The 24,498-nt window shown below is 39.7% G+C and overlaps 1 protein-coding gene across 27 annotated transcripts in view; it reads right to left on the reverse strand.

The window, feature by feature from the left end:
- Window positions 1-24,498, reverse strand: part of RPRD1B (regulation of nuclear pre-mRNA domain containing 1B) — a 76,968-nt gene that overhangs the window by 51,326 nt on the left and 1,144 nt on the right. For 26 of the 27 annotated variants that reach the window (XR_007472377.1, XR_007472374.1, XR_007472370.1 and 23 more), the window contains exons 2-5: window positions 19,538-19,667; window positions 11,992-12,125; window positions 2,912-3,024; window positions 1,229-1,355 (exon numbers count right to left, since the gene is read on the reverse strand). Coding sequence is in view for 6 of the 27 variants with exons in the window: in XM_049699994.1 (XP_049555951.1) it covers window positions 1,229-1,355; window positions 2,912-3,024; window positions 11,992-12,125; window positions 19,538-19,667 (504 nt within the window). In the remaining 21 variants the exon portion in view is untranslated. The remainder of the gene's footprint in view (window positions 1-1,228; window positions 1,356-2,911; window positions 3,025-11,991; window positions 12,126-19,537; window positions 19,668-24,498) is intronic. The other variant, XM_049699995.1, reaches the window with a different exon arrangement.

A 24,498-nucleotide genomic window follows, 5' to 3' on the forward strand; every position in this document is an offset into this window, starting at 1 on the left:
AAGTGTAACAACTCCAAGCTGAGTAATGAAGAAAACGAGGCCATAAGGGGAGTAAAGGCTGGGAAAAGGTGGAAAGATTGACAGACTGTGGCATCAACAGGCTGTTAAATCCAGTGGGTTTAATTGTTGGGGTGAGGGATGGTGGCAGTAGAGAGAGCAAGCCCAAGAGGCCTCCGTGTCGTCTTCTCCAACTAAGCACACTCCTGCCTGAAGGTCTTGCCGGGTACCGCTCCCTCCACCTGGGGGGCACTGCCTTCCCTTAGGTCTCCTCACAGCTTGCTTCTTCATGGGGCCGGGGGGGGGGGGCTCTGATCAAAGCCCATCTCATCAGGAAGACCTCCCTGGGCACTTTTGGAACAGCGCCTCCACCCCCACACCTCTGGCTTTCCTTTCCTTTGGGGCACTTAACCTGTGATGGGATGTGGGTGCGGCCCCTAGAGCAGATGCCACATGGGGTGCCTCAAATGTCTGTTGAGTGAAGGAGTATTTCATGAGTAACCTTGATTTCCTTTAAATGGATATGGAGGAAATGAGTGAAGCAGCCAAGGTAAGGGACTGGAAGGAGAAAATGGTGGCCCTCGGACGAGAGTGGAACAAAAGGTTCGAGCTTTTGTAACGGGAAGAACACAGGCTCTGCAGCCTAGGCTGGCAGAAGCACCTGGCGCAGAGCATACTCTACATGAGTTCGCACTTCACTCCTTCCTCTCAACAGCCCACGCATAAAGCGGGAAAATGCCAACTGCCCCTCCCTGTTTAATTGGGGGTGATCATCAAGAGGGCAAAATGACATGACTAACAATACAAACCTGGAGTTCTTGGCACTGAAGGCACTATCACCTATGGGGTATGTCAGTGGACAATGTAGAAGTCACAGCACTGAATCACAATTTTTTTTTTTTGGAAAGGGTCATGAGTTTAATGCCTTCCCCCCGTCTGCCCCCCGCACACATAATTTGCACTGTGGTTTCAAAAGACCTTACTTGTACTGAGTACCACAGGCTGTAGCATGCTAGCATTTCTGAAATAATTCCTAGAGTCACTATTCAAGCTCGGACTATTCCAGCAGCTTCTTTGTTCAGCATGTGAGTTATGTTTGCAAATCCCAAGATGACAGAGAACCCAACACCATGTGGAAGGTCTGTATTTGCAGACATAAGCATGTCCTGGGGTTTGATGCATTGGAGATATGTCTCTCTCCCCTCATCTTTCACCCAAACTACCTTCTCACCTGTTATTTTTTCCAAAAGAGAAACATCTTGCACTTCCTGGGGTAAAGAAGCAATTTTCTGTCGGACAGTAGCATCCCCTGATGCAGCATTTTCCAGGTCCTGCAAAGCTTTGATTAGTTCCTCAGTCTGTACAATGAAAACACAAACAACACTATCCATTAAGACATATGGGGATATGGGGTGTAAAGAAACTTAGCTGGAGTTAAACAAGGTGGAGGCAAATTCTAAATATGATCATCCCTGACGTTTAAAAAAATCATTGCTCTTATCCCAGAGTGTATACTGAAGTCAATGATACAAATTCTAAGAGAATGTACATAATTTTTCTAAGTCCATGGTAGAACACAAAAGAAATTCTACATAACTGTGAAAAAGAATTTTTTTAAAGAACATGTTTTTGGCAACTTAAGAAAATGGAGTCTGGTTCATACTGTTTAGTTTCAAAGGATGCATGATCGCTGGTACAGAATGGCCTCCAGTTTAGAATAAAAGTATACATGTCAAATGCTTAGCAATTTATGTGTTGACTGATTAAATGAAATGACACTACCAACTTCAATTCTTTCTTGAATTTGCACTACAAAATGAATATCACAAAGATGACATTTTTGATTTGGGCAGTCACTCCCAAAATTAACTGTGTCAAGCTCATTAGTTACAAACAAAGAGGGAAGAAAAGCAAGAAGAGCAAACCAAGAATGCATCTTCTGTAAATACCAGAAAGGGTTTTTTTTAATTGTCAGGAAACACACGGTGCTGACAGGTTAGCTAGTCCATAATGACCCTAAGGCTACCATGTAGATGGTAGTCAGGTTATCCTGAAAGTTGGTAATTCAGGCTGTTCTCTTGAAAGTTTTTAAATGCAAAGATATATGGCCTAACACTGCTTTCATTTGACCCCCCGGACTAATTCAACATTTTAACGTAACACAGATCAGACATGCTTCCTATTTACACAAGCCTTAAACACTCCCACGTGTAATAAAATAAAGCTGTTTTAGGCAAAATGAGAGGCAGTGCAACTCAGTGAAAAGAGCATGGGCTCTGCAGTCAGTCAGACCCAGATTCAATTAGAACACTGGGCAAGTTACTTAATCTGTCTCCTTGAGCCTCACTTCCTTTGACTGTAAATGAATAACTACATAAACAAACAGCTAAAACCAACCACACAGAGTTCATGAACTAACTTACACAAAGGGTCAAACAATGCAGATACACGGCTAAAAACTCAATAAGTGCTAGCTCCCTGTTTTAATATTTAAATAGGTTATAGTGTAGTAAATTTGCTACTGCTACACAGACTGTCCTTAGAAACTAATATGTTGTTTACTTATAAGAAACAGCCGTGCTATTGGAGACAAGCGATGGTAGAGGACTTTTGAATGCCTTTGTAACATTACCCCTTTACAAAAGTCTATTTTTTTAAAGAATAGTTTCAATTTCTAGGAGTGAAAAAACCCAAATCCAAGTACTCTTACAAGTCCATCCCAGATTCAGGGCGTGCAGAGACAAAATCAGCCTGCTGTCTGGCAAGCTTCATTAGGTGGATCTTGCACCCAGTGCCAAGAGCTGCCCTCTGGTGATTCCATACTATTGGTCACTGGCGCCACCCTGTGGCCAGAATCTTCAACTAGAGGTCACTTCAAGCCACTCCGCCCTACTCTCTGGGGGTCAAGACATACCAAGAGGGGTCCTGCAGAAGGATCTTGGGGAGAGTAGCTTCCAGGGTAGTCGTCATCCTCCTCCTCTTGTATTTGCTGAAAAGTTCGCTTTAGAGATTTCTTCTCCTCTGTTGCTAGAGGAAAGAAAAAAGTGACAAATTTGCATCACCACAGCCTGTACAGGTAAGAGTCAAATGCTATGCACAATGGGTTGCAAGTAAGAAAGGGTAGAAGGGGTGTACACTTCCAGAGATAGCTTAACATTAACCTTTAAGCCACTTATTTTCAATTGGTGGTCATTCTCTACATTACTGAAAAGAGTCAAAATGGCCTCAGTCTGTCATCTCAGATTGACTCACTGGAAAAATACTACTGAAAAAAAGCATCTAAAAGTGAAATTTACCAAACTAACACATTTCATTAAAAACGTCATTATCTTAAAAAAAAAAAAAGTTAATAGGAGAAGTAAAAAGGTACGAAACCTCATCAGAAAATGTAACGTGTAATGAAGCAAGCTGTTGTGTGCAAGGGTCTGTAGGGAATATACCGTGTACAAAATGAGATACTTTACGCTTTCCAGGGTCACTTCAGAAAATAAGTAGTAGAGAGACCCAGCAATAAAATTGTGTCAAAAGCTCTAAAAACAAACATCCTTTAAACTATCCCTTTAAGAACAAAACAAACCTAGTTATACCTTAAAATTTAAAATAACCATTCCTGAGCATTATGACATATTACTGAGAGAAATTACATAAGTCACCATTTTAAAATTAACCACTTCTGAGGCTAGCAGGTTACATTTTTTTATTATCCGTACCACGTGCTTTTAAATTGTTACGACAGATGTGTTAACTCCAAAATCATTCCTTTTGCATTAAATTGGACAATACAAAATAAATGCCAAACAACTGAGGGACATAAATCTAAATGAGAAATTCAGGTTTGGAAAGTAAAGAAACTATTGGATGCCTAACATGTGCCAGGCACTGCAATAGCTTCTTTACATTTGATCCCTCCAACAATTCTAAGATGTACAATAGTATCTCCACTTTAGAGATGAGAAAATGAAGACCCAGAGAGGCTAAATAACTCATGTAATGGTATGATTTCAAAATCTGCGCTCTTTCCACTGAATTCAACTTACTTAGCATCACACAATTTCCACCTCATCTGTCAAATGAGGGTCACCATGCACCTGCCTCAGAACTCTGTGAGATACAAACAGAATCATGTACACTTCCTGCTTGATTCAACATTTTCTTCTGGAACCCAGGATGTAGTTCCTGTTCTCTACCTTACATATTAACTGACCAGGCTATGTTTGACGTGAAAGTCAAGTCAATATTGTGGATTTTATTTTTTCTTAATGTTTTTGTTTGTTCTACTAACGAAGAGAAACAGCAGCATTTGCATTACCGGCAGTCCTGTCTTTGCACTGTTCTATTATGCACAGATTTATTACCACAGTTTGGTTAAATGACACTATTCCCCCAACAACAGAGTTCAAATTTCAGTTACCATGGCATATTTACTCTGTGTAATTGCATAAACAACAAACCCTCGCTGCTAACTTTAGTCCACAAATCATCACTTAAATAATAGAAATGCATCATGATTAGTGACTGCATCACTTCTCCCAAGGTCAGTAATTGGTTACTGCACCTCCGTTATTCAGTTCACACACAAACAACAAAGTGTTTAGTTGTGTTGTTAGTCTCCCAGTGACAAAATCCACGTGACATTTTATAAAAATAAATAATCAAAACAGAGAACTGACTGACAAAGATGAAAGAGCAGCAAAGAAACTAAGACGAAAGTTAACGCTGGAAATGAAGTTTGCGTGGAACACAAATGGGGCTGTAGAAGAAACAGCTGGCTGTGGGGATGCCGGCACTGCCGTGCTCTTCTGGAGACGCTGGATTCGCAGCCAGAGGAATTTAGTGAAGGTCAACTCATCAACATAACTGAAGAATGTGGCTGTGATGAAAAGGATGACAATGTCCCAGAGGAAGTGATGCTGACAAAAAACTTCACTTTAAAGGAACTCTGATACACTTCACAACACTGAAAGCACAAAGGATAGAATGTTGGAAGCTGATCCACATTTAGGAAGGAGTATGACAAAGATGGAAAAGATGCAACAAGCTTTGTTCAAACCGCTCTTAGTAAGTTTGTTACAGAGAAATAAACACTTTAACTCACAGTGTTTCTAATTTATGTTACAGCGTGCTAAATAAGTCTTAATTTTACTATTTTTTTGTTTTCCTATACAATTGTAATCAACAGTGAGTTTTTAATTCTTCGATAAAAAATTTTAAGTCACAGAATAACTGTAATTTTTCCCATTGATTATTAAGATCACTCTGTACGGTTTCAGCTTGAATGGTCATTTTTACAGTCCTGCACTCCTATGCAAAGCAAGGATGGCTGTTATTTTTCAAACAGAAAATCTATAAGGATATAATCTGCATATGAAATATCTAACAGTACTTTGCACACAGTGGCTGCCTAATTAATGTGTAGTGTGTGGTATGACTTGTGTAAACATTTAGCCATTACAGCATCAAAGTGGCCATGTTTGATGAGTAGCCACTAGAGAATGTAAGCATAAGAGCAAAAAAAAAAAAATTTACAGTATTGTTCTGTTTACTTCCAAACACCTAGAAGAATGCTCAATAAATAATTGTTAAACACTAAAGAAGGTAGAAAAAAATATAAAACTTGAATCCTTCAGTTTTCCAACTCTCATCCAGAAATTATTATATATAAAAACCACACATCACTGAACATCTCAGGACACTCAGAATCACTGAATTTTGGCACTGGAAGGCCTTAGGCAGACCTATGTATTTGCTTTCCCCACTGCTCCCCACCTCATTTTTCATGAGAATATCAAGGCCCACCGGCTGTGGTGTGTCCAAAGCCAGAGAGCTCATTAGTCTAAGTCTGGGTCCTACAGCAAAAAGCTTCTGTCTCCTAATCTGGAGTTCTTTTTACCACTTCATGCTGCCACTCACTTCTAGCAATGCAAAACCAAAATCAAACTGATGACAATTTTAGGGCCATTTCTGTCCTTCGCCATCCTGATGGAAGAGGGTATAACAGGAGGTAACCGTTATCATCCTACTTTTCCAGTTCTCTCGTATCTCCACTAGAGGACCTACTGGAAATAAATTATTCATCATTTCCCCCACAAGGCTCCTTTCCTGAGCTAACTACTACCATTATGAACACTGCCACTGGCCCCATCTTCCAGGTACAATGCCTTGGAGAACAGTGGAATCTTTCCCAAAGTCCCAACTTCTGGCAGATTCCACAATTGTGAGGAATTCTTCCTTACATCCTCTTTCTGCTCCTTCCCAAAGCCTCTTATCAGCCACCTGTCCTTTCGCAAGCCTTGTCCAGACCGCTGTCCTATCTGGGCTCTCTGCCTCTTCTAGTCACTCTTGCAACTTAGACTACACCATCTTCCTAGAGCTGAGCTCTCACCCCATCATGCCTCTACTCAAAACCCTGAAAAGGCCACTTAAGTTCAAAGTCTCCTTGGTGATGGTAACGGCAGAACCACATTGAGCACTCCCTTCAGACTGTCATTCTCTCCCTCCAGCCCCCACAGCATCGGGGCCTCTCTTTGAAAGCGCTGGGCCCTTGCCACTTTCGTGGCAACTGGCAGGCACAGGCCTTACCTCTCTGATCGAAACAGCAAGTGTCTTATTCCTTTACATCGCTATTATACCCAGGAAAGTGTCAACACACCTGAGTCTGAAACTTCTTGAAGGCAGAGGAAGCATAGCGACTGCAAGGTCCTAGTGCTGTGCCGGAAATGACTATCCCTGCTTCCCTTTACACAAACCAGACTCTCCCCTGCTCATGTGTACAGAATTAGCAGCGAGAAGGCCCAGAATTCTCAATCAAGTCGGACAACCATTAAAATGACCCGGGAAATCTGCCAGTCCTGTTCCTGTGTCTGAACTTCACATCAGGTACCTTCCACTATCAATTCTGCTCTGACCACAGGTGTTACACTCACTCCTTTTTTCACTTCCTCAACCACTCTGTTTATAGGCAGGGCAAACACTACAGGGACCGAAAACCTTCTGTCCTTATTGCACACCTTCTGTTCTATCCTTCAACACATCCCTGTGTCTTCACTGGGCCTTGTACTAGCTAACCTTCAAGTAATCTGGTTACCTAAGGGTTTATGGTATGCCTCTTAGAGACCTCTGATAGAATTTCAGACACTATGGCAGGCTGTGAAACTAATTTTAAGGCAAAAAGTTAGCCTGAAGGATCCCAAATCACATTACAAAATGCAGTCATCTACCCGTAAAGCTGGATCTTCTAAATAATCCACTTGAAATTTCTAGGATTGAAAAAAGAAAATAAGGAAACTCCCCCCACAGATTTTATATTACTTTTTTTATAACATCTTTATTGGAGTATAATTGCTTTACAATGGTGTGTTAGTTTCTGCTTTATAACAAAATGAATCAGCCATACATATACATATATCCCCATATCCCCTCCCTCTTGTGTCTCCCTCCCACCCTCCCTATCCCACCCCTCTAGGTGGTCACAAAGCACCGAGCTGATCTCCCTGTGCTGTGCAGCTGCTTCCCACTAGCTATCTATTTTACATTTGGTAGTATATATAAGTCCACGCCACTCTCTCACTTCGTCCTAGCTTACCCTCCCCCTTCCCTGTGTCCTCAAGTCCATTCTCTGTGTCTGCGTCTTTATTCCTGTCCTGCCCCTAGGTTCTTCAGAACCTTTTTTTTTTAGATTCCATATATATGTGTTAGCACACGGTATTTGTTTTTCTCCTCCTGACTTATTTCACTCTGTATAAGTCTATAGGTCCATCCACCTCACTACAAATAACTCAGTTTCGGGCTTCCCTAGTGGCGCAGTGGTTGGGAATCTGCCTGCCAATGCAGGGGACACGGGTTCGAGCCCTGGTCTGGGAAGACCCCACATGCCGCAGAGAAACTAGGCCCGTGAGCCACAATTACTGAGCCTGCGCGTCTGGAGCCTGTGCTCTGCAACAAGAGAGGCCGAGACAGTGAGAGGCCCGCGCAACACGATGAAGAGTGGCCCCTGCTTGCTGCAGCTAGAGAAAGCCTTAGCACAGAAACGAAGACACAACACAGTCAAAAATAAATAAATTAATTTAAAAAAAAAAAAGAAAATCTTAAAAAAACAACAACTCAGTTTCATTTCTTTTTATGGCTGAGTAATATTCCATTGTATATATGTGCCACATCTTCTTTTATCCATTCATCTGTTGATAGACACTTAGGTGCTTCCATGTCCTGGCTATTGTCAACAGAGCTGCAAGGAACATTGTGGTACATGACTCTTTTTGAATTATGGTTTTCTCAGGGTATATGCCCAGCAGTGGGATTGCTGGATCATATGGTAGTTCTATTTTTAGTTTTTTAAGGAACCTCCACACTGTTCTCCATAGTGGCTGTATCAATTTACATTCCCACCAACAGTGCAAGAGGGTTCCCTTTTCTCCACACCCTCTCCAGCATTTATTGTTTGTAGATTTTTTGATGATGGCCATTCTGACCGGTGTGAGGTGATACCGCATTGTAGTTTTGATCTGCATTTCTCTAATGATTAGTGATGTTGAGCATCTTTTCATGTGTTTGTTGGCAATCTGTATATCTTCTTTGGAGAAATGTCTGTTTAGGTCTTCTGCCCATTTTTGGATTGGGTTGTTTGTTTTTTTGATATTGAGCTGCTTGTAAATTTTGGAGATTAATCCTTTTATCAGTTGCTTCATTTGCAAATATTTTCTCCCATTCTGAGGTTGTCTTTTCATCTTGTTTATGTTTTCCTTTGCTGTGCAAAAGCTTTTAAGTTTCATTAGGTCCCATTTGTTTACTTTTGTTTTTATTTCCATTTCTATATTACTTTTATAATGAAAAAAGAATCAGGAAATACTGTTTCCAAGAGCTCCCTCATTCTTTGTCCCCTCCCTGCAAAATAAGGGAGTTTTCTTTAAAAAGCACATTTACCTTTACTTGTAGAGAGAAAAAGATATGCAACAAAGGGCTGACACTTGAGGCACAGTTCTGAAAGCACTCTACCCATATCATCTCACTGAACTGAATGGCCAGGTCCAGACCTGAACCTGGTAAGCTGAGCCTAGAGCTTGTGCTCTTAACCACCATGCTCGCCAGCCTTGCACAAAATCTGGGAGACTGAACATACTAACATGACTCCTCCTACTTTTGCTATTGGTTTGTATTTAGAAACTCAGAATATTAGATATTAGAACTGGGAGGGGGTACCAAATAGAAGTCATATGATCACATTAATAACATCTTACCTTCATTATCTCAAGTAATCCTCACACAACCCTATGAGGTATTATTACTAGCCATAATAATAGCCATACTGTACAGTGAGAACCTGAGGCTCAGAGAGGTCAAATGCCATGCCCAAGGTCACACAGCTTGGAAATGACAGAGCTGGGATTCATACTCTGGAAGTCTGATTTCAAACCGTTGCTCTGAATAGCTAAACTAACTATACTAAGGTCCAGGAAAGTTGTGTGACCTACTCATGAATTCATACCCTCATTCAAGTCTACTGAATCCATGTGCTTTCAAGGAAAAATTATGGTGTGAAGAACATAGGCTTTTAAGTTATACAGACCTGGGTTTGAATTCTCTACTTATCAATTATATCTACTTGGACAAAATTACTGTACCCTTGCGAGTCTTAATATCTTCATCTGAAATACGAAAATAATACCTAGTACATAGAGTAGTTGTAAGGATCTAAAATAAATTAACATGAAAAGCAGCCAGCAGAGGGGCTGGTGCTGAATAGGTGCTCAATAAATGCTATTTCCTTTGTATCTACCTTTCCTTTCTAAAGCCTGCAACTATAGGATACCGTGTGATTTACGTGGGACTGAAGTAAATAATGAAGTTCCACTCAGTCAAGCAACAGCATGAGTATTCCCAAGAATACAGAGACAACTTTAGAATCACTGGGTCTTGTACCTGGGATTGAAAAAACAAAGAAAAACCCCCACAGATTTTAAATTACAGGTACACAAACTCAAGAAAACTCCAGTTCTAAAACAAAATTCCTAAACTCACACATTCTCCAACATTAGAAATGTCAGCTCCACAGGAAATTTTTTATTCCAAAAGTAAACTCTGTAAAGTTGTCTGAAGACAAAGAATTAGCCTTGAATTAAGGTTGTAATATAAAAGGACTATTTAAATTTGGAAATAAGCTTCTGGAAAACTCATCAATATTTTGAAAGGATTGTGTAAAATATTCTGATAACTCAGGTCCAAAAAAGACAGTGAGAAGACAGAGTGAGTTAGTTGAGACACATTGGAACCTTTTGATATGTGTTTTCATCTTTACAAACTAGAGAAAGAGAAATTATCTTTATATCAGCATTATCCTCTACATAAGAGGAATACTGCCTCTATTGCTGTTAATGTCTAGACACTCAAAAAAAAAAAAAATCAGAAACCCAATGGAGCTATTTTCAAATCTAGCACTGCCACAAATTCCCCAATTTGTCTGACTGCTCCCTGAGGGCAAAACTATTTCTCACTCCTCTCTTGCTCTTTCCTATACTGTCTAGCATAGCTGTTTACTCAAAGCATATGTTTGGCAAATGCTTGTTTAATTGAAATTCAACACTTAGCTTCAAACATCATCTTTCAGAGCTCTCCTACTTGCCCAAAGGTGTTTTTAAAAAATCAGCACTGTTTACCAATGGACTTCAAGTCAGAGGAGAGAAAAGAATGCTGGATAATTCCCCAACACTGTGTAGAATACTTCCAAAGGACACAACACAAACACTGCCAGAATCCAATCCAATCCCAAAATTGTTTTCTATCAATTCCAAGTAAAACAGCAATGACCTGCAGACTGAAAGCACTTATGTCATTCTTAGAAAGCCTCTAACCTCTAGTTTCACAGGAAAGTTACTCCACCTTAAAACGCATATAAACTCAGACCTGGAAGAGATCATGAAAGGTATACAATAAAAAGAGTTGCTGAATGAATGATATTATCACATATGCTAATTGTGGTTAAGTTCTATTGCAGAGGCATGTACAAAGTCCCAGAGGAAGATGGAGGAAATTGGTTACATGTGCCCAGACAAGCTAGCAAAGATGTCAGAATGTGAGTAGCATTCTTAAAGAATAAGTTCACCACACAAAAGGGGCAGAAGGACATTTTAGGCAGAGGTAACAGCAGATGCAAAGGAAGGGGTACCAACAGAGCATCCAGAGGGGAAATTGCTAGGTATGGCCAAAGAATATGGTATATGTGAGAAAATGGGAGAAGAATCTGGAAAAGTAGAGTAGTTCACATTATAAAGGGTCCTAAATACTATGTTAGTATTTGGACTTGATCCTCCAGGCAATGAGCATGTGTACAGTCAGATCAGATCTGTAGCTTAGAAACATGTCATGCCAGCTAGAATTAAGCCACAACTAACTGGAAGCCAAAGAATCAAGTAACGTTTGATCTTACTCCTCTTTAAAAGAAAAAAATAACATAGCTTTTAAGAAGGACTTGGTAAAATTCACACACATACATGAACACACTACCTCAGAATATTCTGGGTTCAATAAGGACCAAAACCAATTTTAGACAGCAGCTGACAACCATCAAAAGTATGTCCCCAAACCACATCAATATTTAATGAAACCAAGTTCCATAAGGGCTGAAGGACTTATCCAAGATCCTATAACAGTTAGCGGCAAGGCTCGGACAAAATCCTAGCCCAGGGTACTTCCTAGTTCGCTATAACTCTGAACAATTTTGTTGTTCCTTTCCCTTGTGCAAGGAAAGTCTCTGAAAGGCATAAGCGTGCCAAGGGGAATACAGATCAAAAGGTAGGATATGAGATGATGAATAGCATGAATACTAGAACCAGGCTTACACACTGCAAGCACTACATAAATTCTCACCATCGTTTATGATCATCTCTCTCTGAAGAATCATATAATCGCTGGTGGTTCACAGCAACCCCCACTGCAGCTTTTCATATGTGATTCGAAAGTAGGCAAAGACCAAGAGCTGTAAACATGTGGTGATGTTTCTACCTTTGGGGGGAGGGCTCTTGGAGTCCTCCATAGACAGCTTCAGCTGCTGTATGAACTCGCCGCCATACACACTTCTTTCTTGCCAGATGTTCAGCAATCTTTCTAAAGGTTTTTTACAGCCTTCATCTGCCTCTCTGCCCAGAAAAGACGAAAAGATATATATAAGCTTAAGATTTTTTGCTTTTAATTAGGACAGATTTACTTAAAAAACAAAAAAAACAACCAACAACTGACTAAATGATTTACATATTTAAAAACAGAAGGAAGAGTAAGGTACATACTGTACTTAATGGATATTCAAAACTTGACCAAAACTACATTCTTCCTGTGGTGTGTAGGGAAGAGAGAGGGATTATGTTACAGAATTAATCTGTGTCTTTTATCCTCTTTGAAAGATGGGGGTAAATAGGGCAAAAAGCCAAAGGCTGATATTTACTGACAGAGAATTATCAAAAATCAATCATATCAATTGTGACGGCTTGCTTTTCACAAGGCATTAACTGAAATCTAGTGCCAGATATGCTGCTGGAAATTAAAGCAGGCCAAAATGTTTAAGGACAGGAAAACAATGATTAAAACCAAATGTTTAAAGTGGGGAAGAAATTCATAATAACTCATCAATGCTAACACACCAACACCTCTAATATGTATAAATACAATCATACACACATACATGTCAAGACTCTCAACTTTAAACTACTTCATAATTATTTTAATTCCAGGCTAGGTCTGTATTCCAGATTCACACAAAGATGCCTAGCAGATAATCTTAGAACACACCGAGCATAGTACAGTCCTTTGTAATTTATATCTGAATGAAAGAAGCTAGTTTTTTTCCTGACGTATTACTCTCTTAAAACATATCACTCTCTTATTTTTCAGTGAGATGACCATAACTCGCACTCAGGGTGAAGCAGTTGTTTACCATAAAGTGTCAGACGGCAAGTGGAAGCATGCGGAAGACTTTCCGAAAGGAAAACAAATTCCCTCACCATGTACTGTGTTACTATGAATTGTTCTGTTCTGTGAGACTGTCTAGATGTCAATGACCTTACACTGAGGAACTATAAACAAGAAGGGTTACCCTGACATCTTAGTATCTAAGTCAATATCTTTAGTAGGAACCTCAAGAAGAAACCATATAAAATTCAACTCAGATGGAATTTCACCCACCCCCAGCCCTAACAGCACTTTTCTAAAACTTATATTAACACTCAAGATGAGCTGAGTTTTCGGCCTAAGCTGGTCAGATTATATTACTTATGAATTATTAGCGGCAAATTTCACTAAATTGGGGGTTAAAGTACTAACTAAATCAGGATACATACAAACTAATTATTAATTATTGGTAAAGCTTTTTTTTTTTAAGTCAGAGGTCAGGGTGAGGGGGAAAAGGGGGAAAATATTTCCACTGATATTTATAAAACTTAAAGATATGACCTTGATATTTATAATAAAAACATCTCTACTCCATCTTCAAAATATATCTAGAAACAAATTACTTCTCACCTCTTTCTTTGCTCTCAGCCTGATCCAAGCCACTATCATCTCTTGTCTGATTACTGCAACAGCCTCATTACTAGTCTCCCTGCTTCCACCCTGTCCTCCAACCATCTATTCTCAAGTTTTAAAAATCCAATCCTAACTGTTGTGTTAAAGTAGATCATGTTGCTCCTTTGCTAAAAACTTCCAATGGTTCTTCCTGGTCTCCCTCAGAATAAAAGTGAAAGTCCTAATGAAGCCTACAACAAAGCCCTTCTCAGCCCAGCCCATTATTTCTCTGACCTCACCTATCCTCACTCTCCCCTCCCTCCTCAACAGCTCCCCGGCCCTCCTGCCATTAAAGTGTAGGACCTTTGCACTTAGCTTGGAACCAAGGCTCAGGCCAGGCAAGGCTCCTTTGCTCTCCTCCTTCAGGTGCGTATACTCACACAGCACCTTTTCAGTGAATCCTCTCATCTCCCGACTTAAAATTACACTCCCTACTCCTACTTAATTTTTCTCCACACAATTTATCTTCTGATGTGCTATATATATGGTTTCCCTGTTGTTTATACTCTCTTTCCATTTGAATGGGATTTCCACAAGGGCAGGGATTTGTCTTTTTCCCCCACTGCTATATGCCCCAGAACAAGCACAGTAAATATTTAATTGCAATGTTTTTTCCGAAAAATGTTAGAAAGGTTTCAGTAGGCCATACAATTAGTTAACTTTCGACGACCATTTTACCACATCAAGGTCATTCATGTCAGACATCAATTAAGCATTCATCTGCGCATTAAGGTTTCTGAAATACTGTGCTTGGAATACAAAGAACAAGGCCTAGGTCCTGACCTCTAGATTCTTGACCCAGCAGCCCCTCACCTCTCCACACCCTACCTGAGGCTTCATGTTCTAGCAACACTCAATGGTAAGTATTTTCTACTCAGCACTTGCTGCCACTGTTACGTGTGCCTATGCTCATGCTTTCTCCTCTCGCTTGAATGGAATCCCCAAAACAGAACAAGGTGAAGAGCAAAAGGTTCTGAGTAATTCTGGTGGCTGAAGTACTATATGGGGTGGGGTGGGGTGGGGGGGTGGAAACAGCAGAAGAATCTGGAGGGATACAGTGGAATTAGATTATAGAGGACCTTAAATTCCATACTAAACATGTGGCCTTTATCCTGAAGGCAATGGGAAGTCCCTAATGTGATGAAATGCAGGCTTTAGAAAAATAAAGTCATTATAACTACTGTAACAAAATCACAACTAATCAGAACTTAACTGGTCGGTACTTTTAACATAAAATCTGTTCTCTGCAAATTCTCTTAAAAGAGAAACTAATCATGAAAACAAATTCTTATCAAGGATTTAGTTAAAAGGGTTGGGAGGGGCACAACACCCATCCAACCACCATCCACCATTCCTGGGGCTATTTGGGGCTTGATTAAGACTGATAGTCTTAATCAGCTGCAGTCACACTACTGTATAATGGATAATGATGCTCAAACCTGTTGTAACCAAAAGATTTTCAAAAGGCTTTCACCACTAAGCGCTACAGCCAAAAGGGTGCTCTACTTTAATTAGTGAACATAATTAACCATGATAGGTTAATTCTTTGAGCACTACAGTAAATCAAAGTTTTGCCAACTAAGGTCTAAAGATATAGACACAACAGTCAAGAAATCTTTTTACTGATGTGGTTTTGCCCTAAGTAGCTCCAATGAAGTGGAAATCACTTTAGCACCTGAAATTGGATACAACCAAAGCAAAAAAGTCATTTTATGACACAAGGAGCTATCTTTTCAAGTTGTATTAACTCCATTCTAACTTGAGAAATCTTTAAGTGAAAAAACACAAAAAATCTTTGCCACTTATCAATGAATAAACTGGAAGATGATAAATAAGTACATATGTAACTTATTTTGCAGAACACAACTTAGTATCTTAATTCTAAATATTTATAAATTCAACCACTGAAAATGTGATCTAAAAAGTGAAAAGTATGTGTTATATACACGTAGGACTACTGCTTGAAGTGCCAGCTGGATACCAAAGGGCTTGCCAAGCCAGCATGGGGGCCTTTTCTTCCTCTGCAGCTCTAATGGCACTGCCTTGGTACACCCGCTATAATTTGTGTACTTCTCTCTTATCCCAAGCACAGTAGGCCTATGGCAGGCCTACTCAGGGCATAAATTCTTTCTAAGTATCCTCAGCACTTCCAACAGCACCTCATGTAAAGGTAGAGCAGAAACAGTCCTTTGCAATTGTGTGGAAAAGAGTTAACATAGCAGGCCTGAGACTGCTGCCCTTAGCAGGCCTGCTCACGAGGTTGGCCCTTGACTGGCATCTCGGAACCTGGATTTCAGAAGTGCTCCTATCATTTCCTAACTGATAAGGGTGGTTTACTGTGCTTAAACTGTTTATACAAACAGTATGGTTTATGCTGAACACCTGCTTTCCTTCTGGGAGCCTAGAATTTTGGCAGAGTGCCTGTGACCAACCCTAACAAAATCCCTAGGTACTACATCTCTAATGGGCTTCTCAGGTAGAAAACACTTCACATTTGTTGCCACAGTTCAAAGGGGGAGGAATTAAGTATGTCTTATGTGACTCCACTATGAAAGGACTCTTGGAAGCTTATGCCTCGTCTCCTCTGGACTTCATCCCTTGCACCTTTTCCCTTCTGCTAATTTTGCTTTATATCCTTTCACTGTAATAAATCATAGCCAGGAACACAACTATACCCAAGTCCTGTGAGTCCTCCTAGCAAGTCACCGGACCTGGAAGTGGTCTTGGGGGCCCACGACTGTTATAACAGGAAATAAATATGTATATGGTGATAATTCCAAATTTATGTCTCCAGAAATCAATTTCCTACTGAGCTTCAAGACTGTTTCATCCATCCGCCTATATGGCACCACCCTTTGGAATATCTATTAGCCATCTCAAACTTAACATGGCCAAAACAAAACTCTTGATTTCCTCTACCATATCTTTACCTCAAACTCCACCTCGGTAAACAGCACCATCAGCCATCCACATACTCACGTCAAAAACCTAGAAATAATCTTTGATTTCTCTTTTCCCTCACTACCAAGCTCCCACTAATCCTATCAGTTTTACATGGGGTGGGGCACAAATCTACCCATGAAGTAAACAAAGTAAACATTCAACAAGTGGAAGCTATTATCTCCTCAATGTTCCTGAATCCTAGCCAATGTCATCTCTAGCCTACACTAGAGCAACACCCTCTACCTCATGTCCCTGCCTCTCCCTTGGCCTTTATAATCCATTCTCCACCCCAAGCTGGAGGGATCTTTGAACAAGGCATTTGGAATATATCATTCCCCTGCTTAAAACTCCTCACTGACATCCCATCAGAACAAAATCCTAACTCTCTCCCAAGGCTTACAAGGCATGTGTGACTGTCACCTTCCTGCCTCTCTGATCTCACCTGGATATGACTTCCCCTCTGTTCCTTGTGTTCTAACCACAATGGCCTTCATTCTGATCCTCTTAACATGCCAAGATTATTTGTACCTTAGGTTCTTTTTAATAGCTATTCCTATTTTGCATGATTACCTCAAATGTCACTTCCTTAGAGAGGCCTTCCTTCACCACACTAGAAGAGATCCCACTCAAGAACGTCATTCTATTTTATTATGTCCATATTATCACTCTCTGAAAGTATCTTACTCATTTTGTCCTTGCCTGCCTTGTTCACTGCTTGCCCCCCTAGTGTCTGGATCAGTACTTTGCACAAAGGCACCTAAATACATCTTGAAGGAAAGATTAAGTGCACAACTATCTCCCAACTGAGAAGAAAACAAGAAGGCATTTGTATGGAAAATAAGTTTAAAGTCTGGTTACTTAAACTGCTATTCAAATTAAAACCACCCCATGAGCTTGGCAGCTTTCTCTGACTTGAGCGGTTTGTTGTTTCTTTCCTAGGGGGTAGGAGGTTTGAGGGAGGAGGTAGGAAATTATCATAAAGAGATTCCTAATCTATTTTAGTCAATATTAATGGGTCCACTATCTTTGTTCATCAATTGGCCACAGAAAAACTGTACAGAGAGCACTTTTTACTGTTGATAAGGTGCATCAGGACTGAAGTGGTGTGGCTGGACTTTCTATTCTAATAATGGGGGTGGGGGTGGGGAGAGAGCTTAGAGACATGGGGACCTTGAATATAATATCTGAACAGGACCTTAAAAGAACTAGAAGAATGCAAAAAAGAAAGGTAATAGAGCTATCTATTTTTATTTAAAAGGATCAGGTCTATTTTCCCCATAAAGCCACAGAATTTGCCAAGACATTTTTACAATGCCTCCTAGCTAGGTTTTAAGATGATAACCAAGTAGAAAAATTTTTAATCCTGGTATTGCTCATCCCCCCTCTCCCATCCGCTTTTCTACTTACACTTTTCTGATTTGGGAGCAGCTTATGATTACTGTTAAATTTTTAAGGAAAAATGTTATGTTTACTATCCCTATAGGGAATTACTTTAGTCAATTTCTTATACCCTAAATTTATTAACTTATTCAACAACTACTTACTGAATCCCTACTCTGTGCCAGGACAGACCACCATTCACATCAAGACTATCTAAATGGTGTTCCCGAAGGTACAAAACCCAGTAGCTCTGTGCCAGATACTCTATTGGGTGTCTGGAATACAGGAAAGAACAAAAAAGAAACAGTCTTTCTCTTCATATAGTTTATAATATAGTATACTCCCATGAATGGGCAAAGACTGTGGATTGAGCATTGTTGTTTTACTTTACCCTCACAACTCTAATGAGACAGGTGGTGACATTCCCTTTTAACTAACATGGAAATGTGGGCTCAAAAAGCTACATAACACATCCAAGGCCACTCAGTGTTGGAGGCAGAGCTACAGCCAACGTCTAGGAAACTGAACTGACTCTCCTCAAAACAGGAAAATGCCTGTCTCCAATTTCAGAGGGCTACTCTAGTAGTCTGTTCTAAGCTTATTCTCTGTTATGACAACTCAGTATTTTTTCAAGTCCCCAAACATTCTGCTTTTTCAGTATCCATGTTCAAAAAAAAAAAAAAAAAAGCCAGTTGACTAACAAAAATCTTTTATCCATCTCTACAAAGCTAGATGTCACTTCTTTAAAATCTTTTGGAGTTCTCATTTCACTCCTTCAAACTTTCCAAATCTTTCACAGAATGCCAGACTTACTTTCACACTTAAGGTCTTTCACATACACTCTAGACCTTAGAACAATTTTCGTTTAACCCACTAGTCTCCTTCTCACCCTTCCCAGTTTCCTTTGGCAAAGATGTTTTGTTTGATTTGCTTACCTATTAATATTCTAGTGAAAAATAGTTTTTCTTTGCTACTCCTAGGCAACTAACTTATATCTACAAAAAACAGTTTGTTTTTAAATAAATAAAAGTGATTTGTAAAACTTTTAATTAAATGTATAGTTTCCGTGATATCAGCTATAAGTATGCTCTACCCACCCCCGTCCTCTGTCACAAACCACAATAGTGGCACACACTTAATATGACAGAGCCAGAGCAAATATCTACTTTCCACACTAATAATTACTATCTTTGCAGGTACAGTAATGACTACTATTTTTAGTAAGTTAGACATGTAGACATCCAGAAGTAAGCAAAAACAAAGGCACAGCAACTAATTTCTTGCCATTAAGGCTTTGTTACTGGAAAGTTCCCTTGTACTATTTAGCTTTGTTTTTTGACCATAAGCTAATGAGACAACTCAGCCAAACCAAGGAAAGTACCACATTCAAGAAGTGAATTCAATAGTGAATACATCTAGGAGAAAAGATGTGCTTCAAGTGCTAGACTGAGTCCCTTCAACGCATCAAAATATTTACTTGTCTGAGATAGTTCTCAAGGGTTCAGGCAAAATATAAAACCACAATTTGGCCTCTGCAACTCTCTATAAAGTACCTCTCTTTAAAGTATGAAGTTGTCAAGTTACAAAGGCTATCACACACAAAAAAGAAAGAACAAAAAGGAAAAGGTAATGCATTCAAAAACAAAACATAACAAAAAACCCGAAAACATACCTGGCAACGTGAGAAAAAGCATCCACAAGGACAGATTCAAATTCTCTAGTGAATTCAGGTCCTTTCCTTTTACTGTTTTGAATGACATCATTGGCCAAGTACAGAAAAGTAAGCTTTCTATTTGATTTGGCTGGAAAAAAAGAAAAGAAGATAATTTAGCTTACACCAAGGAAATTCTCAATCCACCATTCTTCTGCCCTAAGCTACTCCTAAAGAACACTAAGACAAGCATTATCTACTTGAGGTCAAGACTGCTATGTTTGAAAAAACAATTTAAGGGACTCCTGGAGGTGTCTAGTAAAACAGGATTGAGAATACAATTTTGAAAAAACTAAAAAACAAGAATACGCCATTTTAATTGATTGTGGTGATAGTTGCATAACTGCGAAATACTAAAAACCACTGAATTGTATATTCTAAAAGAGTGATTTGTGTGGAATGTGAATTATAGTTCAATAAAATTGTTTTTCAAAAAAAAAAGAATACGCCATCTTAATTTCTGTGTTATTTCAGTCAGGGTAATTAATTGGCAGTAAAAATTAAGATAATCCAAAGAAAATTCCTAAAGGATAAGCAGTCAGTATTCTCCAGTCAATTCCTAAAGGATAAGCTGTCAATACATCTCCAGAAGACATGTTAAAACCAAGATTTTCATTTATTATATTGCAAAAATGAGCATTTCTTACTCACTGTTAATTATCAAATACCACAGAATGAAAGACTGAGTTAAGTTTCAGTTTTAAAAGATACTTGTAATTTATGCTCCTAGACCAAGAATTTCTCTTTGAACATTCCAATAACCATAATCAGTCAATGTTATCAACTCTACAATCCAGAGGAATCTCTAGATGCACCAATGGATATTTATCTCAAAATTCAAATATACATTATTGCTACATGATCACTGAAAGTTTACACACGTCTGAAATCTGGATATGCAAAATTATGGCTCCTATAAAAAATATAATTCTTTCTTATACCTACTAAATGTAGTATTTCCTATTACTCTATATGGTAGCATGCATTAAACCATAAAAACTTCACGCAATATGTCTGAGTTACAGTTGCTTGGGGGAACATTACTGAATTTCCTGGCTTCTATGCATATAACTTTTCAACCGTAAAGTTACATCACTACCATTTTTGGTCCCAGTTTTCTTTTAAAAGAAATAAATAATAACACAATCAGATAGTTCAAAACATTAAGTTTTCTCCAATGCCAAAGTGCCCAAAAGACTCAAGCAAGCCCTATGTCAACCTTTACACCTGAATTACTAGTCCTTACTCCACTGCTCTCAGAAACCATTTCTGTTTCTTTTGAAATGCACACAGCATGTATAAATTCTGACACAGCAAGCTCAAGATCTGACATTTTAAAATGTGGCTACAGGAGAATAACTTAAGTTAAAAACAAGATTTTTAAAGCATGTTATAGTTGAAACTGATGACTTAAAGTGCTCATAAAATTAAATATGGATATCCTGAAATGTATTAACCTGATAATAACCTAGTTTAGATGGCCAACTGATGAGAATATTGAAAACCTGGAGCTATCTTTAACAGTTCTAATTATTATTCGAAAACAGAACAAAAGTGTCAATAGCTTCAATATCCCACTGTTGCTACAAAGGTATGATTACGGCAAAAAGCTTTTTTTTTTTTAAAGCAAACCTTGTTCTAGGATGTTGCAGCAAGTTAAACTACCAAGTTTATAATGCCATGAAAGTTAGATTTAAAAGTAAAAGAGGGCTTCCCTGGTGACGCAGTGGTTGAGAATCCGCCTGCCAATGCAGGGGACACAGGTTGGAAGCCTGGTCCAGGAAGATCCCACATGCCGGGGAGCAACTAAGCCCGTGCACCACGACTACTGAGCATGCGCTCTAGAGCCCGCGAGCCACAACTACTGAAGCCCACACATCTAGAGCCTGTGCTCCGCAACAAGGGAAGCCACCACAGTAAGAAGCATGTGCACCGCAACGAAGAGTAGTCCCCACTCACCACAACTAGAGAAAAGCCCGCACGCAGCAACAAAGACCCAAAGCAGCCAAAGATAAATAAATAAATATTAAAAAAAAAAAAGTAAAACAACTTCTACAAAGCAAATCGGACTAATATACTTTATGTTAAAAAACCCAGAATCCATATTGTAAAATGTCAATTTGGCCATTCAAGACCTGAAACATTTTGCAGTATTACAAATGTGATAGCTAAGATAGCCAAGGTTTTCACTATCTACAATGCCAATTAATTCTCATCACCGTCAAACTTAGCAATGGGAATTTAGGATAAAACTTTTTCCCTCCACATCCAGCATCCTGAATAATCAACATGAGCACCATGTGTGTAAAGGTAACATAACAAAACCCTAAAGGGAATTCCCTGGAGGTCCAGTGGTTAGGACTCCTCGCTCTCACTTCCGAGGGGCCGGGGTTCGATCCCTGGTCGGGGAACTAAGATCCCACAAGCCTCGCAGTGCGGCCAAAACAAACAAACAACAACAAAAACCCACAAAGCCCTAGAGCACCTGAACACACAAGGTCATAATACACATGACACACACACCCTCTACTCCAGCCCTGGGTGGTAACTCACTTGTTCAAATGTCTTTCCAATATGTCAGTATGGATTCTTTCACTCCCTACCGAGGCCCATTCCAAACTGGTTGAAATAGTTATTGAGCAAAGTTTAAATTACTGGCTGACCAAAATTTTTCACTTGTTTGGCTGGTTTTGACATCTAGAGAAAGTAATTTTTTTTTTAAAAAAAGGCCTATTTACCTGCACTACTAAAGGTAGTAGGAGTGCAAACGTAAGGTACAAAAGCACTACTAAAAAATGTTCATCTTAGGGTATTTTACACCAAACTGCTCCAAAAAGAAAGGGAGAAGTTCTACCTAGAACAGAGCCCAAAGGGATAAATTAAGGATTATTCCTAGGGAATGGAAAGAAAATAACACATCATGAATAGAAGTAGTACTTAAGCAGGAAAAAGAAAACTTTTAAAGTCTCATAAATATTTGGAGGCAAAACAGAGATGGTTTGTGAAATGTCTTAAGGAAATGACTTGGCTATAGATAGAAATGTCCATTTTTAAAGATTCAGGGTGGGCTAGAACCTAAAGGGCTAGTCAATTCTAACATTAGGGCACAAAATCTTTTTCCACTTCAGTGCGGGGGCATTTTCAATTCATGAAGGAAGGCTGGGTATTAGGAAACTGTACACTGATGCTTGGAAGAGCATCCTGTAGTTCTGCACCGTCCAGTATGATAGCCACTAGCCACATGTGGCTACTGAACACCTAATTTGTAGCTAACAAAACTCAGGAACTAAATTTTCAATTGTATTTATTTGAAAGTTTACTTCCTTAGTCACACATTTCAAGTGCTCATGGCAAGAGGCTACCTTGTTGCAGAGCAGATATAAAACATTTCTCTCATCACAGAAAGCTCTAGACAGTGCCGCTTGGATCCTTTACTCAGCCATGAAAATGATGTCAAGAGACCACAATTTAACACCTGAACTATTTTTTAACTCTGTTAACAGGCACCATGCTAAATGTTGTGTACATTACGGACAACTAGAAGAGCTAGTTTCTCCCTCAAAACATAATCCAGTGAAAGAGACATAACTAGTAAGAATGAAATAAATGCAGATTAATTCTAATAAAAGCACTACGGGTTTGGTTGGAGTAAGATGATCACCTTCACTTATTAAGTGCACTGATGCACCGGGCACCTGAAAACAAGTTTCGGCGTCTCAGAGCTCTGGGCTAATGTCCCAACTATACACTCATGAACAAAGCACTTCATCTCTTCATATCTGTATCTTCTCATCTATAAAATGGGGATAATAATGCTGACCTACTTACAACTTAAGGTTTCATCATATGAGATTAGGGTTAAAGGAGCTTCATAAACGAAAGTACTCTTTATTTTCTGTATCTCAAATAGGGTGAGGTGGGGAATCAAGATGGCTTCACAGAAGTGACATCTGAGGTGGATTTTGACGTGCCTCTGAGATCCTACCAGATAGGATCCTGTAGAAAGCAATTCCAATTTTTCCGCCACATCTCAGATGACAGAAATGGTATCTGAATGGCACAGTGGGGTACATGAATGGGGCTCTGGGAGGCCCAGGATCTATCCGCCAACTACCCTGAGGGCTGAGGGGACCCCCATCTCAGTACAGCACATATTTGGGGGGCGGGGGGTCTCTGCCAGAGGATTAGAACTGGGTCTCCTGAAAGAATCCTGGATTTTGGTGTCTGCCAGTCTGATGTAGTCTGAGCCTCACTGGTTCTAAGGCCTTGAAAATACCACTTAGCCACTTCAGTTTCCTCATCTGTAAAACAGAGTGACATCCTGACCTCACAGATAGCAGAGAACACATGTAGAGTTACTTCCTATGCTATAAAGGGCCTACCACATACAGGCTGTCCAAAACAGCGCTAAGCTTCATTTGCTCAGCTTTCTGCTATGAAGCTCACTGGGGTATCAGATAGCTGTGTAGGTGCCCATCTTTCCCCAGCAGACTGTAAGCAATTCGAGGCAAAGAACATGCCCCACACTGAGTAATCAGTATCCCACCTCACCATTATTTATCCAGTGCCTACACTCTGCCTGACACCATGCTAGATGTTCATGTGGATTATCCTGTTTACTCTTCACCCCAAGTTGTTTGAGCCTCCGTTTTTTTCTCATCTGCTGAGCTCCTACTTCACAGAACTCTGAGACCGTAAAAAATGACAATGTATGTAATGATATCAGTACTGCACTTGGCACAGAACAAAGGCACAGTAAATATCAGTTATCATTATCTCTATTTTACAGATCAGGAAACTGAGGCAAAGAGAGGTGAAGCTGCGGGGGCTCAGTAAATGGCAAAGTCAGGCTCCAGAGGCACTTGGCCTCTGGAGCCAACATGCTATCAAGCTCCCAACCCAGTGCCTGGCACACAACAGGC

The sequence above is a fragment of the Orcinus orca genome, chromosome 16 (genome assembly GCF_937001465.1).
Source record: "Orcinus orca chromosome 16, mOrcOrc1.1, whole genome shotgun sequence".
NCBI lineage: Eukaryota > Metazoa > Chordata > Mammalia > Artiodactyla > Delphinidae > Orcinus > Orcinus orca.